At 36.8% G+C, this 16,102-nt stretch overlaps 3 protein-coding genes across 4 annotated transcripts; all 3 read right to left on the bottom strand.

The window, feature by feature from the left end:
• Positions 1 to 71: 71 nt before the first annotated feature.
• LOC111781710 lies at positions 72 to 2,736 on the bottom strand. Its single transcript, XM_023662398.1, has 3 exons — positions 1,901 to 2,736; positions 260 to 859; positions 72 to 78 (listed from the first exon to the last, which is right to left on the bottom strand). The coding sequence occupies exons 1-3, from the start codon at positions 2,734 to 2,736 to the stop codon at positions 72 to 74; spliced, it is 1,443 nt and encodes a 480-aa protein (XP_023518166.1).
• Positions 2,737 to 9,906: 7,170 nt separating this feature from the next.
• LOC111782278 (pentatricopeptide repeat-containing protein At5g46460, mitochondrial-like) lies at positions 9,907 to 12,172 on the bottom strand. Of its 2 annotated transcripts, XM_023663128.1 has the most exons (2): positions 10,733 to 12,172; positions 9,907 to 10,648 (listed from the first exon to the last, which is right to left on the bottom strand). In XM_023663128.1, exons 1-2 carry the CDS (start codon positions 12,114 to 12,116, stop codon positions 9,972 to 9,974), a joined length of 2,061 nt encoding a protein of 686 aa, XP_023518896.1. In that variant the 5' UTR covers positions 12,117 to 12,172; the 3' UTR covers positions 9,907 to 9,971. The 2 variants fall into 2 exon arrangements, with proteins under 2 accessions (XP_023518896.1, XP_023518895.1); XM_023663127.1 differs by having other exon boundaries at positions 9,907 to 12,172.
• A 1,645-nt stretch (positions 12,173 to 13,817) lies between these two features.
• Positions 13,818 to 16,083, bottom strand: LOC111782279 (pentatricopeptide repeat-containing protein At5g46460, mitochondrial-like). The gene is made up of 2 exons (XM_023663129.1): positions 14,644 to 16,083; positions 13,818 to 14,559 (listed from the first exon to the last, which is right to left on the bottom strand). The coding sequence occupies exons 1-2, from the start codon at positions 16,025 to 16,027 to the stop codon at positions 13,883 to 13,885; spliced, it is 2,061 nt and encodes a 686-aa protein (XP_023518897.1). The 5' UTR covers positions 16,028 to 16,083; the 3' UTR covers positions 13,818 to 13,882.
• Positions 16,084 to 16,102: the final 19 nt, after the last annotated feature.

Raw genomic sequence — 16,102 nt, 5'->3', positions numbered from 1 at the left:
ATGGACAATGAACTTGAAGAAGTGATTCAGAATCGCAATGGGTGAAATTCTTCTAACCCTGTTCTCCTGCTTTATAGCCTACAAAACGGTTAACGGTTTTGAAACTTTCAATCTTTTTTATCTGACTTTAAAAACTTCGTTAAATCTTTAATTTTAACGACTAACATATTTGATCTTGCTAGTAACTGAAACACACTTCTAACAAGAACTTTTTTTTTTTTTTTTTTTTTTTTTTTTTTTTTTTTTTTTTTTTTTTNACAGGAGGCGAACGTTGTCAAGAAAATGATACTTATCCTGCTCTTTGTATTTCACTCTCTGTATATCTTTCAGTATCGAAGATGTATAATCCATGAATTTGTAGAGTTTCAACACAATTTCCTCCAGTTCTTCAAGAGGCTTCAATGGCATATCAAACGGATCATCATTCTCTGTCTTCACTTTTGGACACTCTTTGATTTTGAATGTTTCTGAAGTATTCGATTCTTCCAGGTTCTTTTTAATCGGAGGAGTCTCACCTTCTTCAGTTTTATACTTGGATCTTCCGTCATTTTCTTCATCCTTTTGTTCTTTCTGGAGTTTACTGGCAACGTATCTACGATCCGACTCCATGGCCAATTTGTTGAACTGAAGGATAATATCGTAATCATGATATTGAGAATGTGATTCATATCCAAGGAGATCTTCTCGAGTGGCTTCTTTAACTTTATGCTCAAATCCGCCATGGCTTTCTTTGTCTCTTTGCAGATCGTGGTGACCGTAGAGAAGTTTGTCGTTTTGTTCTTGCTTGGAAAGATCAAACGCGTTTACAGGTTGACGAATCGACTCAATGAATAGTTCAAGGATAATGTCTTCGTTTCTACTGAAAGCATATCGGTTTTCTTCTCGAATTTGATGTTTAAATCCGCCATGGTTTTCTTCTCGAATTTTTTTTTTTTTTTTTTTTTTTTTTTTTTTTTTTTTTTTTTTCCTCTAATTTCTCTTTAGATGATGAATAATTTGTCAATATTTTGATGTTTATGTCATCAACTAAATTTTAGAAGGGTTTTAATCGACAATAAAATAATCTATGCCATTTTTTTTTTTATAAAAAAAATGGCATGAACTTAATTTAGAATTTATTAAAATTTTTAATTGGAAAATAGTTTAGAGTTTTTCACAAAATTGTAATTGGAATTATCACAAAACCCTAATTTCTAAAATTTATATTTTAACTTTTCTTAGCACAAAATTAAAATTCAGAAATGGTTATGTTGTTTTTTGGATTTCTTTTTGCCCAATGTAACTAAATTCTCTTTTATATAAATAAATAATATTTTTAATGTCATCTGAATTAGTTAGGAAATATATTATATTAATAATTATTTAATATTCAAAAAATATATATATTCATAATTAATAGTATATTTTATTTTATTCTCAAGATTTAGTGAGTTTACTTCTATCCCAATTTTATTTGTCATTTTAAATCTATATTTTTTTATTGAGTAATAATATTTTCATATTTAGGATAGATATTGAGTAATCTAATTCTCATCTTTTAGCATTAATTTAATTACAATTAAATTTTGTAGACTTGTTTTTTTTTTTAAACCTCCTCATTTTATTCTTCAATTTCACGCTCCTTGAAAAAAAAAAATTTCGAATGAATAAAATGATTTGGTGTTAAATTTAAAATTTCTAAAAATCACTTTCAAATAATTGCTACTTTGGTTAGTAATTCTTAGTGACGTAGAGATTGTGTTACAGTGTGTACTGTTCAAGTAGAGATAGGAAGATAAATGCATGACATTTTGTAAGAACGAAGAACACGTCGTGTTTATTAAAATCTGAAATTCCTGTATTTTATTTGTTGTACATGTTCATGGTTTTCAGTCCGCATACTCCCGAAGATATTTCATACAATTGTTTCTTGAACTGATTAAGCTCTTCCATACAGGCGATCAGTTCTTGTTTTGTGCAGTTTGGCTTTGCAGAAGCGCTAATATTCGGAGATCGGTCGAAGCTTTCATGCATCGTTTCCAGTTGATTCATAATCTGACGAATACGGGGAGCTATGATGAAATAGTTCTTCATTTGACTCAAATCATTCTTCATTCGCACTAATTCAGATCCTAAGGTTTGGATGTTTTTCAAGAAAATCTCAGCCAGGCCGCCGCACTCATTTCTACCAAAATTCCACTTGTCCTCATCTTTGAATCGATTTCTCGCCATTAGAAGTATATGATCAATGTACTTACTGTATACACTCACGATTTCCTCCATCAATTTCAGTGGCTCTGCCATTTTCTCCTCTAATTTCACTGCCTCCATACTAAATGCTTCGCTACTCGAATCTGCACGCAGACGAATAACTTCAGGGGATCTTGTTCTTGCTCTTTTCGATGATTCTTCCGTATATTCCTCCCTTTCTCTCACTTCGAAACGACCTCGGATTTCTGGTGGAACATTAAACATCTTGATTTCTTCCACGCCCGCTATTCTCAGAGGTCTCTCCATTCGAAATTGAGGATACGGTGACTGGAAATCATCAACGAGTTTCTGTTTCTTTCTCGAATCCTTTTGCTGATCATCCTCTGATGGAACATTAAACATCTCGATTTCTTTCACATCCGCTATTCTCAGAGATTTCTCCATTCGATATTGAGGATATGATGACTGAAAATCTTCAACGAGTTTCTGTTTCTTTCTCGAATCCTGTTGTTGATCATCATCTTGTTCTTTCGGATCTATATCCATCGCTCGATTCGTTCCACTCAAGGTATGATCACTATCTTCTTCCCCTTTCTTGATTCTTCTCTCTTTCTTAGTGCTTCTTTCCACCGTCTAATTCAGATTTTCAAATGATTCAAATCCCCGTTTCCCTGTTTTCAAACTCACTCACTCACCATTTTATATTTATATACCGTCTATTTTCATATCTTGTAAAATTATTGTTTTTAATTGAATTTTTATTAATATAATTTTTTGGCTTTTCTCCTCCTTATTATTAATTAATTAATTATTTATTTTTAAAAATAATATCTTATTTATTAATAATTAATTAATTAAGATTTTTTTTTGAGTTTGAGGAAAAAAAAAACATATTTTCAATACATTGCATTTAAAAATTATTTATTAAAATAATAATTTGATAAGAGATAAGAAAAGAATTTATTTTTAGTTTGAGAAAAAAAAAACATAGGTTGGAATTGTTAGTAATCACAATTCTCCACTTTGAGTAGCTCTCATGGCTTTGCTTTGGGCTTTCCCAAAAAATCTCATATCAATAGAGATAGTATTCCTCAGTTATAAACTCACGATCTTCCACTAAATTAATCAATGTGGGACTCATTCCAATAATCACTTGAGTGGAAGCTCTAGTGGTTTTGCTTTGGGCTTCTCCAAAAAGTCTTATACGAATGGAGATGATAGTATTTCTCACTTTTAAACCCACGAATCTTCCACTAAATTAATTAATGTAATTAAGGTAGGATTCACTCCCAATAATCTCTCAACTCCCAACAATCCATAATCCATAGATAAAAGAAAGATATTTTTGATTGGATATACGATTGGAATTACAAAAAATAATGTTCCTTTGAATCCTTGATAAGTTTTAAAACTTCGCACACTAACTCATCCGCGCCGCTCTTGCACCGTTTCAGCTCATGCTCACACACCCGCAATTCTAAATCCGTACAATCCTTCTCAGAAACAATCCCAATATTTGGAGAGGCTTCCATATGTTCGTCAATCTCATCCAGTTGAGTCAAAATTGTATGAAATTTCACATATTCCTCCCTCAGATCCTTCCTCTTCCTTATCCGTCGCATTTCGTCATTCATTATCTGCACCTTTCGTATTACGCCATCCAACAGATCCGCGCCTTCTTCCAGTTGAGATATCCGATTCGGCGCACCTCGACGCCTCTCTATCGCCATCTCCATCACATGCCCAATGTATACAGAGAATCCCAATGTAATACAGCGGAGCAACACCAGAGGATCGAAAATTATTTCAGGTTCGTGTATTTTCTCTTTTCCTTTTCTTGAACTGCTGAATTCATTGAACAAATTCTTGTTTTCCTTTTTCTGCTTCTTCCTCTCGAAGCTTCCGTCCTCTTCCACGTCCTTTATTATTAAACGCCCTTCTTTCTTTCTCCTTTCGACTTCCTTCATCTTTGGATCTTCCAACTCTTTAAGGTGTGAACGATTCCATAATTGGAGTATTGTTTTCAAATGTTTTTTCTTGAAATTGTATAGCGTTTGTACTGCGATTATTTGGTTCTCTGTTGTCGATCTCACTTCCTCGTTTTGTACGATTTCTCCGGGATCATTTTGTTCATTCTCCACATTGTTCATATCTTCTTGCGGATTTTCTTGTTCTTGCTCGTGTTCTGCGGCCGCGTGCACGGATTCTCGATTTGATTCGTCTGCCATTTGTGCAATCGGAGGCCGATTTGCTTTCTACTTTCTCGGCTTCCTCGAGTTCTTCAGTTAGTTGCGTTCTCAACCTCAATGTTCTCTCCTCTGTCGTAATTATATACAGCTTAAGAGTTAAAACCGAGTAATTCTTTTTTTCTTTTTTTTTTTAAATTAACCACGGTTGAAATAAATCGGTTTTTAGAAGGAACAAAAAAAAAAAAAAAAAAATATTTTATTACAATATGGCTTTGCTTTTAAATTTTCAATTAAACTATAATTTTAATAAAGTTTTGATAATTTAATTTCTTAGTGTTTAATAACAATTTTGATTTTTAAAATTAAGTATATGAATATTAAGGAATAAAAAAGTCACTTTTGCCTGCATTTTAATTTCAAGGGAGACTTATAGTATACTTTGTTTGAGGAGAGGATTGGTGAGAATTATTGGGGGTGAGTCCGTTAGTTTAGTAGAAGATCATGAGTTTACAAGTGAGGAATACTATCTGTACTGGTATGAGGCTTCTTGGGGAAGCCCAAAACAAAGCTCGAGAGAGCTTATGTTCAACGTGGACAATATCATACTATTGTGGATATTCGTGATTCGTAACAGGGTATCAGAGTCATGCCCTAAATTTAGTCATGTCATTAGAATCCTCAAATATGGAACAAAGAATTGTGAGCCTTGATTGAGGGGAGGCTATTTGAGAGCTCCATAAGCCTAAAGCGAGGCTTATAGCTCCCTTTGTATCCTTACTAATAGTCGGACAAATGATTGACTAGATTGATTTCATTCGCATTAAAGGACTTTTGGACGATGGAGGTGTCAAAGATGTTGATTTAGATTGGTTGGTGAGAATTTGAATTTGGAAACAAGATTAAGGAATGATGTTGAAAATCCATAAGAAGAGGTGATAGAGAGAAGAATGAGATGTTAGTTACATTTGGGAGTTAAAATAATTTTCCTCGTTTGATGCCTTATTTATTCCCTTCAGTTCTATGATTACCTCCATCAGCTCACACAGTTCTTTCTTGGAACGCTCAAGCTCGACCAAGCTCGACGGCAACACACGCTCTGTAAATTTGGGGTCTGAAACAAGGGCGATATGAGGAGAGTAGCTGATTCGTGAATTCAAATCTCGAATTTGAACTATGATATCACCAATATGAGTTTCTCTGAAGGAATATTCCTCCTGCAAATTCTCATCGTTCTTCATCCGTTCCATTTCAGCAGGCACTCTCTTCAGCCTCTGCTTCAGAGTCTCAACCAGGTGCTTTCCTCTTTCAACAATCTTGCTCCATCTCTGCATTTCCTTTTCTTCTTCGTATTTCCCTTCTTCTTTCAGCATCTCAAGTATGAACTCCACGAACTCGTGGTATTTCCATACGATTTCCATGATTATCTCCAGAGGATCCATTGCCGGATCGGATTCTGTAACAACCTCTGCTGCTTTCGCTGCCTCCGATTCTGCGATTCTTGTTCTTTTCATTGCTTGTTCTTCAGATTCTTCCTCTGATTCTATGGCAAGCTCATCCGGCAAACTATCCATAAATTCATTAAAATCATCTGGCACATTCAACAGAAGGTCTAGGTCAAAATCATCTACGAAATATTCATCTTCCTCCTCCCTTATTTGTTCAATTGTCTCGTTCGAAACTCTTTCATTGAAATCATATGGCACATTCAACAGAAGGTCAGGTTCAAAATCTTCAAAATCTTCAAAATCTTCAAAATCTTCAAAATCTTCAAAATCTTCATAATCTTCATAATCTTCATAATCTTCATAATCTTCATAATCTTCATCTGCCTCCTCCTTTATTTCTTCAATTGTCTCGTTCGAAACAATTTCATTGAAATCATCTGGCACATTCAACAGAAGGTCAGGGTCAAAATCTTCATAATCTTCATCTTTTTCCTCCTTTATTTGTTCAATTGTCTCGTTCGGAACTCTTTCATTGAAATCATCAGGCACATTCAACAGAAGGTCAAGGTCAAAATCTTCAAAATCTTCATCTTCCTCCTCCTTTATTTGTTCAATTGTCTCGTTCGGAACTCTTTCATGAAAATCATCTGGCACATTCAACAGAAGGTCAATGTCAAAATCTTCATCATAATAATCATCGTCTTCTTCCTTCTTTATTTTGTCGATCACTTCTTCTTCTTTCTCCTCCTTCATTTGTTCAATTGTCGCGTTCGAAACTCTTTCAAAAAAATCATCTGGCACATTCAACAGAAGGTCAATGTCAAAATCTTCAGCATAATAATCATCTTGTTCTTCCTTCTTTATTTTGCCGATCTCTTCTTCTTCTTCTTTCTCCTCCTCCTTTATTTGTTCAATTGTCGCGTTCGAAACTTTTTCTCTATCTTCTTTTCCCTCTGTAACCATCTTCTTGCGAATTTCTTGGTTCAAGATTGAAGATCGCGACGGTGGATTGGATAATCAACTTCAAGAATTGATTCAGAACCAAAATTTCTAGTCCGTTTACTTCATTGCTTTCATCTCCACTTATTAATCTTCGAGATTCGTCTAGGGCTCAAGTTGATGAACATTCATCTATTGCTCAATTTATACATAGTACTTGTCTGGTGATTAAATTTTTATGGGTAAAATATATATTAAAATATGGATTTGCTTTTAAGTCAAACTATAAATTTAGCTATTTTCTCTAATGGATTGTTCTAAATATGAAAAATCATTTAATAAGTATTTCATATTTTAATTTTCCGTTTACTGAAGGAAGTATAAATTAAATTAATAATTTAATTATTTAGACTTTAATATCCACTTATAAATACTATTTTCACTTTTAACATTTTCCTTATTTATTATCTATTTAATAGTGAAAACTAAAAAATATAATTTTTAAAAACTTGATTTAATTTTTTAAATTCAAAAGTTATTGTGAAAAAAATAAAAAAATCAAATAATTATCCAACTTAAATAATTTTGTTAATAAATTATTTCTACACCTTCTTTTAAAGCATACGGGTGGAAACATTTGAACTCTCGAATACTATGCTCCATTTCGGAGAGTATTATTATTGTAATTTGGACCAAGATTTGAAATTTAGAGGGGTAAAAGGGAAAATGAAATCTTAGAAGTCTTGTATACCGGAACACGAGGAGTTATATTCAAATATAAACAATAAAACTAACATATAAGTTTTGGAAGTACAAAATATGCTTGTGGAGTCGATATCCAAATAGTTTACAACATGACATAAGTTTTAAGAAAGCGACATTAAAATGATATGAAAAGGGAACGACTAGATCTAGAGATACTCTCTATAAGTTGTATGGCTCTACACGCTCCTGTCCGACAAACAGTGGCCTACGATCCATTTGTAAAACAAAGAACAAGAACGAGTATAAAAATATGCAATAAACAACTAACTTGTAAGCTCTCATCGAAACTTCTCCTATCCAATGTTTCTTAAGCTATGTTCTCAGGGTCCTAGAGTTAACCAATTTCATGGCTTGAGTTCTTTCTAACACTACCATACTCTTAAGGTTCATATACTCTACTTACTCTTATTTCAAGGGTGTAAGTCATCAATCGGAGTGTATTTGGGTTTCTAGGTGCACTTAGCCTCTTATTTCCTACTCTCCATGATCCATCTAGTCATCACGCTTCATGCACGTAGGTCGGGGTACTATCACTTGTCTTGATCTCTAAGGAAGTCTAAGAGGTATGGAGGACCCACTACTTCTATAGGTAACTCAATCTACTTGTAACTTCATACTTACCTACTACAAAACGCTAGCAAAAAATTCTTCTAATGGCACCTAACAACTTCTCTATTTTCTTCCCCTTCCAAGCTTTTAAATAGTGCATGCTCCCCACCAAACGCAACTAAACCTCGTTTAATAGTACCCTCTAACGTGTCATGGGCCCTAAAGTGGGTGGCATTGCACTTATATGCGCTTATATGATTAGGATTACGCCCGAACCATCTAACATAGCTCATCGTCCTTTTTACAGATTGTAAGTTTTTTTTTTTTGTTTGTTATAAAGGATAAATGTTTTAATGACTTGAACAAAATAGCAAAATGATGGAGAAAATCCATAACAAGAACTTGGAGAGAATTAGATCTTAGTTACACATAGATCTGTGATTCCATTATTCAGATTATACTCTTATTTCTTCTTCATCTTCATCCACATGATATTCATCTTCCTCATTTCATTCCTTCAGATCTCTGATTAGCTCCATCATCGCAAACAGGTCTATCTTGCAATCGTGAAGCTCATCGAAGTACAATGGCAACACACGCACTGTAGAGTTATCGTCTGAAAGAATGCGGATATGAGGACATGTATCGACTCGTGAATTTAAATGTCGCAGTTGAGGTAAGATATGTTGAACACAAAATTTTCTGGTGGTGTATTTCTCCCGCAAATTCTTATCGTTTTTCATGCGATTCAGTTCGTAAGGCAGTCTCTGCAATCTTTGCTTCAGGCTCTCAACCAGCTGCTTTCCTCTTTCAAAAACCTCGCTCCATAACTGTGTTTTCATTTCCTCTTCGATTTTCTGTTCTTCTCCGTATTTCTGTTCTTCTTCGTATTTCTGTTCTTCTTCCAAAATCTCAAGTGCGAAGTCAACGAAGTCGTGGTATTTCGATACGATTTCCATGGTTATGTCCAGAGGATCCACTGCCGGATCGGATCCAATACGAAGTTGTTCTGTTTCCGCTTCCTCCGCTACCTCCGCTTCCCCTGATTCTGCGATTCTTGTTCTTTTACTTACTTGTTCTTCATGTTCTTCCATTTCTTTCATTGAACTCCCTGATTCTGAATCTTTGACAATCTCACTCAGCATAGCATCCAGGTTTAATTCTTCATCATCATCTTCTTCCTTCTTTGTCTGGTCAATTTCTTCTTCTTGTTCTTCTTCTTTCTCCTTAATTTGTTCAATTGTCGCGTTCGTAACTGTTTCTCTGTCTTCTTCTCTCTCTGTAATCGTCATCTTGCGAATTTCCTGGTACAAGATTGAAGATCGCCGATGGTGGCTTGAACAATCAACCTCAAGAATTGATTCAGAACTGAATTTTCTGAGTCCGTTCACTTCTTTGGATTCATCTCCACTAACTATCTTCAAGATTCATCTAGGGATCAAGTTCATGAAGATTCATCTCTTACCCAACTATATATAGGGCTTTAAAAACCATGCCTAAATTTTTACGGGTAAATTTTACTTTTTAGTTAGTGGATTTGAACTTAATTTTTTTCATTAAATTATATTTTCTATCCCAAAAATTTGAGATTGACCTAACCAAGTGGTGATTAGACATACTCTTTAAGTTAATTAGGGTTTTGTATGATTCAACCAAGAATTTAAACGAACATGACCTAGCCACTCGCCTTGCTACACAAAATTCCAAAATTCCAAAATTCTCACAGGAACTTGATATTGGTAGTTTAATTTGGCTTCCTGTTCTTCATGAAGATGTACTCTCAAACTGGTTTATAGCTGCTAACATTGTTTCTTTCCTCTTCCTGTAGGCATGATTTTTGGTGTATCATGGAGTTCAATCCATTATTTGAACACATTTTGAACCACCACAGCTACTACCAGTAATCTCCACAAGAACAGGCTCCGCTACGAAAGTGATGAAAGCGGCTAGAGTCTCTAACGACGATTTCCCGACCGACGACTTTCGCTATAAGCTTGATGGCATTGTGACAATCGCCACAAATGCGGAGGTTTTTCATTACTGTTATGGTGCTACCCTCAACTGTACTGATTAATCCAAACCCAATAGCAAGCCTCTCACTATGACTTGACAGCATCTCTTCCTTTTGTTCTGACTCAACATCATGCAAGGAGAACTTCGGATCAGGTACATAACCCAATTCCTTCAACTTCCCTCTTAGCCATTCTAGTTTTTGGTATATTTTTCGGCTCGATGGATGCGACCGATCGCCCGAAAGAAAATCATGCCTGATCCCCTTAACTGTAATCCAGCTACTTCCAGGTTGCTTTAAAATCCCTTCATCTTTCATCTTCTTCCTTATTTTGGAAACTTCAGTCCATTTTCCATTAGAAGCGTATAGATTGGAGAGTAATGTATAAGCAGCACTACAGCTTGGTTGTAGTTCCAACACACATTTTGCTGCCCTTTCAGCTACATCCACATTAGAGTGTTTGGAGCAACTGCTGAGCAGTGCAAGCCACACCGTGTAGTTAGCTTTGATAGGCATGGTATGAATCAGCGCTTCGGCTTCGTCCAATTCGCCATATCGGCCTAATAGATCAACCATAGAAGCATAGTGCTCATTTGTCATCTCAATACACAAGTTTTTGCCAAAATGCTTGAAAAAGCTTCTACCTTTTGTTAACAATCCAGAATGGCTGCAAGCTGAAAGTAATCCTATGAGCGTAATCTCGTCTGGATCCACCCTTGAACGAATCATTTGAGCGAAGAGAGTCAAAGCCCACATCCCAAAACCATGTTGTGCACATCCAACAATGATGGAGTTCCAGGACACAACATTCTTTCTAGACATTCCTGTGAAGACAACAACCCCATCACGAATTTGTCCACATTTAGTATACATAACCACGAGAGAATTACCGACAAAGATATCATTTTCCAAGCCTAGCTTGTAAGCTACACTATGAACTTCCCTGCCTCTATCAACAGCCTCTAATCCACAACATGAATTTAGAGCACTAGTCAGAGAAGATTGATTAGGAAGCACACACATTCTCATCATACCCTTGAAAACCCGTAACGCATCGTCGTGCTTACAGTTCAATCCATATCCCGTTAGAAGAGCCGTCCAAACCGCAACATTTCTCCGTAAATCGTCGTTAAAAATGTCGAAAGCATTCTGTATTAGCTTGCAGTTTGCATAAAATGTTATAAGGGAAGCAGCTATGTATTCATCAAAGCAGTGACCAGTCTTAACAATTAGACCATGAATCTGTACACCTATGAAGAAAGTACGTATGTTTGCACAAGCTGTCAATGCACAGGCCAACGTGCTCGAAGTGGGTTTGATAAAGGAAGCCAACATTTTCTGGAAAACAAGTAGAGCTTCGTAACTCCTTCCATTCTGGTCAAGCCCACCAATCACAGAAGTCCACGAAATCACATTCCGGAAAGGCATTTTCTCAAACAACTCAACGGCATCTTCAACTCTACCATTACTAAAATATCCATGAACCATGGAATTCCAGGCAGCAACATCCCTAGTGGGCATCTCCCAGAAAAAGCGCTCAGCAACCTCAACTCTCCCAAACTCCAGCAGCCCATCGATTATGGTCGTCCAAGAAATGACATTCCTTTGCGGCATTTTGTCAAACACGTTCCAGGCCATACTTAAATCCCCACATTTGAGACACCCTTTGAGCATAGAATTCCAAGAAACCAGATCCTTCACAGGCATTTCATAGAACAGTTTCAGGGCATCCTCAAGCCTACCTTTTTCTGCATAACCCGCAATCATCATGGTGTATAAGTTAACACCAGGAGAAGATATGTGATCAAATAATGATCGGGCTTCATTGATTCTTCCGTTTCTTAGATGAAGAGAAAGCCAATAATTGTAAGAGGGAGTGGTCGAAACAGAGAACCTTTTGGTTCCAAACAAACAAATATAAGAGCTCGACGAAATCAAAGAACAGCCAATGCGTTGAACAGAGAGGGAGAATTGGAATGACAATAGCAAAATTTTGAAAGTTGGTAATTTGGCGCCAACGTTTCGCATCGCCGTTTCTCAACGGTCACTGAGAATTCAATTCACTCGAGGCCTTTGAGAGGGACGAGGAAGCGACCGCAAAAACGTACCGTAGAAATCAATTATATTTATTAATTTCTGAAAATAAAGTTACAATTTTAATTCCTATATTTTAGCGGTGGTAATATTAAATTTTCATTATCACCGTAGAAATCTATTAAAATATTAAAATAACATATTTATTATGGCTACTTCTCTNCTTGAACAAAATAGCAAAATGATGGAGAAAATCCATAACAAGAACTTGGAGAGAATTAGATCTTAGTTACACATAGATCTGTGATTCCATTATTCAGATTATACTCTTATTTCTTCTTCATCTTCATCCACATGATATTCATCTTCCTCATTTCATTCCTTCAGATCTCTGATTAGCTCCATCATCGCAAACAGGTCTATCTTGCAATCGTGAAGCTCATCGAAGTACAATGGCAACACACGCACTGTAGAGTTATCGTCTGAAAGAATGCGGATATGAGGACATGTATCGACTCGTGAATTTAAATGTCGCAGTTGAGGTAAGATATGTTGAACACAAAATTTTCTGGTGGTGTATTTCTCCCGCAAATTCTTATCGTTTTTCATGCGATTCAGTTCGTAAGGCAGTCTCTGCAATCTTTGCTTCAGGCTCTCAACCAGCTGCTTTCCTCTTTCAAAAACCTCGCTCCATAACTGTGTTTTCATTTCCTCTTCGATTTTCTGTTCTTCTCCGTATTTCTGTTCTTCTTCGTATTTCTGTTCTTCTTCCAAAATCTCAAGTGCGAAGTCAACGAAGTCGTGGTATTTCGATACGATTTCCATGGTTATGTCCAGAGGATCCACTGCCGGATCGGATCCAATACGAAGTTGTTCTGTTTCCGCTTCCTCCGCTACCTCCGCTTCCCCTGATTCTGCGATTCTTGTTCTTTTACTTACTTGTTCTTCATGTTCTTCCATTTCTTTCATTGAACTCCCTGATTCTGAATCTTTGACAATCTCACTCAGCATAGCATCCAGGTTTAATTCTTCATCATCATCTTCTTCCTTCTTTGTCTGGTCAATTTCTTCTTCTTGTTCTTCTTCTTTCTCCTTAATTTGTTCAATTGTCGCGTTCGTAACTGTTTCTCTGTCTTCTTCTCTCTCTGTAATCGTCATCTTGCGAATTTCCTGGTACAAGATTGAAGATCGCCGATGGTGGCTTGAACAATCAACCTCAAGAATTGATTCAGAACTGAATTTTCTGAGTCCGTTCACTTCTTTGGATTCATCTCCACTAACTATCTTCAAGATTCATCTAGGGATCAAGTTCATGAAGATTCATCTCTTACCCAACTATATATAGGGCTTTAAAAACCATGCCTAAATTTTTACGGGTAAATTTTACTTTTTAGTTAGTGGATTTGAACTTAATTTTTTTCATTAAATTATATTTTCTATCCCAAAAATTTGAGATTGACCTAACCAAGTGGTGATTAGACATACTCTTTAAGTTAATTAGGGTTTTGTATGATTCAACCAAGAATTTAAACGAACATGACCTAGCCACTCGCCTTGCTACACAAAATTCCAAAATTCCAAAATTCTCACAGGAACTTGATATTGGTAGTTTAATTTGGCTTCCTGTTCTTCATGAAGATGTACTCTCAAACTGGTTTATAGCTGCTAACATTGTTTCTTTCCTCTTCCTGTAGGCATGATTTTTGGTGTATCATGGAGTTCAATCCATTATTTGAACACATTTTGAACCACCACAGCTACTACCAGTAATCTCCACAAGAACAGGCTCCGCTACGAAAGTGATGAAAGCGGCTAGAGTCTCTAACGACGATTTCCCGACCGACGACTTTCGCTATAAGCTTGATGGCATTGTGACAATCGCCACAAATGCGGAGGTTTTTCATTACTGTTATGGTGCTACCCTCAACTGTACTGATTAATCCAAACCCAATAGCAAGCCTCTCACTATGACTTGACAGCATCTCTTCCTTTTGTTCTGACTCAACATCATGCAAGGAGAACTTCGGATCAGGTACATAACCCAATTCCTTCAACTTCCCTCTTAGCCATTCTAGTTTTTGGTATATTTTTCGGCTCGATGGATGCGACCGATCGCCCGAAAGAAAATCATGCCTGATCCCCTTAACTGTAATCCAGCTACTTCCAGGTTGCTTTAAAATCCCTTCATCTTTCATCTTCTTCCTTATTTTGGAAACTTCAGTCCATTTTCCATTAGAAGCGTATAGATTGGAGAGTAATGTATAAGCAGCACTACAGCTTGGTTGTAGTTCCAACACACATTTTGCTGCCCTTTCAGCTACATCCACATTAGAGTGTTTGGAGCAACTGCTGAGCAGTGCAAGCCACACCGTGTAGTTAGCTTTGATAGGCATGGTATGAATCAGCGCTTCGGCTTCGTCCAATTCGCCATATCGGCCTAATAGATCAACCATAGAAGCATAGTGCTCATTTGTCATCTCAATACACAAGTTTTTGCCAAAATGCTTGAAAAAGCTTCTACCTTTTGTTAACAATCCAGAATGGCTGCAAGCTGAAAGTAATCCTATGAGCGTAATCTCGTCTGGATCCACCCTTGAACGAATCATTTGAGCGAAGAGAGTCAAAGCCCACATCCCAAAACCATGTTGTGCACATCCAACAATGATGGAGTTCCAGGACACAACATTCTTTCTAGACATTCCTGTGAAGACAACAACCCCATCACGAATTTGTCCACATTTAGTATACATAACCACGAGAGAATTACCGACAAAGATATCATTTTCCAAGCCTAGCTTGTAAGCTACACTATGAACTTCCCTGCCTCTATCAACAGCCTCTAATCCACAACATGAATTTAGAGCACTAGTCAGAGAAGATTGATTAGGAAGCACACACATTCTCATCATACCCTTGAAAACCCGTAACGCATCGTCGTGCTTACAGTTCAATCCATATCCCGTTAGAAGAGCCGTCCAAACCGCAACATTTCTCCGTAAATCGTCGTTAAAAATGTCGAAAGCATTCTGTATTAGCTTGCAGTTTGCATAAAATGTTATAAGGGAAGCAGCTATGTATTCATCAAAGCAGTGACCAGTCTTAACAATTAGACCATGAATCTGTACACCTATGAAGAAAGTACGTATGTTTGCACAAGCTGTCAATGCACAGGCCAACGTGCTCGAAGTGGGTTTGATAAAGGAAGCCAACATTTTCTGGAAAACAAGTAGAGCTTCGTAACTCCTTCCATTCTGGTCAAGCCCACCAATCACAGAAGTCCACGAAATCACATTCCGGAAAGGCATTTTCTCAAACAACTCAACGGCATCTTCAACTCTACCATTACTAAAATATCCATGAACCATGGAATTCCAGGCAGCAACATCCCTAGTGGGCATCTCCCAGAAAAAGCGCTCAGCAACCTCAACTCTCCCAAACTCCAGCAGCCCATCGATTATGGTCGTCCAAGAAATGACATTCCTTTGCGGCATTTTGTCAAACACGTTCCAGGCCATACTTAAATCCCCACATTTGAGACACCCTTTGAGCATAGAATTCCAAGAAACCAGATCCTTCACAGGCATTTCATAGAACAGTTTCAGGGCATCCTCAAGCCTACCTTTTTCTGCATAACCCGCAATCATCATGGTGTATAAGTTAACACCAGGAGAAGATATGTGATCAAATAATGATCGGGCTTCATTGATTCTTCCGTTTCTTAGATGAAGAGAAAGCCAATAATTGTAAGAGGGAGTGGTCGAAACAGAGAACCTTTTGGTTCCAAACAAACAAATATAAGAGCTCGACGAAATCAAAGAACAGCCAATGCGTTGAACAGAGAGGGAGAATTGGAATGACAATAGCAAAATTTTGAAAGTTGGTAATTTGGCGCCAACGTTTCGCATCGCCGTTTCTCAACGGTCACTGAGAATTCAATTCACTCGAGGCCTTTGAGAGGGACGAGGAAGCGACCGCAAAAA

This window comes from Cucurbita pepo, chromosome LG19 (assembly GCF_002806865.2).
Source record: "Cucurbita pepo subsp. pepo cultivar mu-cu-16 chromosome LG19, ASM280686v2, whole genome shotgun sequence".
NCBI lineage: Eukaryota > Viridiplantae > Streptophyta > Magnoliopsida > Cucurbitales > Cucurbitaceae > Cucurbita > Cucurbita pepo.
The sequence above is the reverse complement of the archived record's forward strand: the minus strand, read 5'-3'. Positions and strand labels throughout refer to the sequence as shown.

Excerpts from the sequence above, each read along its gene's own strand:
- LOC111781710 (XM_023662398.1), bottom strand. The coding sequence starts at position 2,736 with ATGGATATAGATCCGAAAGAACAAGATGATGATCAACAACAGGATTCG. Across the intron at positions 860-1,900 it reads AATCAGTTCAAGAAACAATT|TAGAAACGAAGACATTATCC; the intron begins GTATGAAATATC and ends ATATGCTTTCAG.
- LOC111782278 (XM_023663127.1), bottom strand. The coding sequence starts at position 12,116 with ATGCGAAACGTTGGCGCCAAATTACCAACTTTCAAAATTTTGCTATTG.
- LOC111782279 (XM_023663129.1), bottom strand. The coding sequence starts at position 16,027 with ATGCGAAACGTTGGCGCCAAATTACCAACTTTCAAAATTTTGCTATTG. Across the intron at positions 14,560-14,643 it reads TTCTGGATTGTTAACAAAAG|GCCGATATGGCGAATTGGAC; the intron begins GTAGAAGCTTTT and ends TTGATCTATTAG.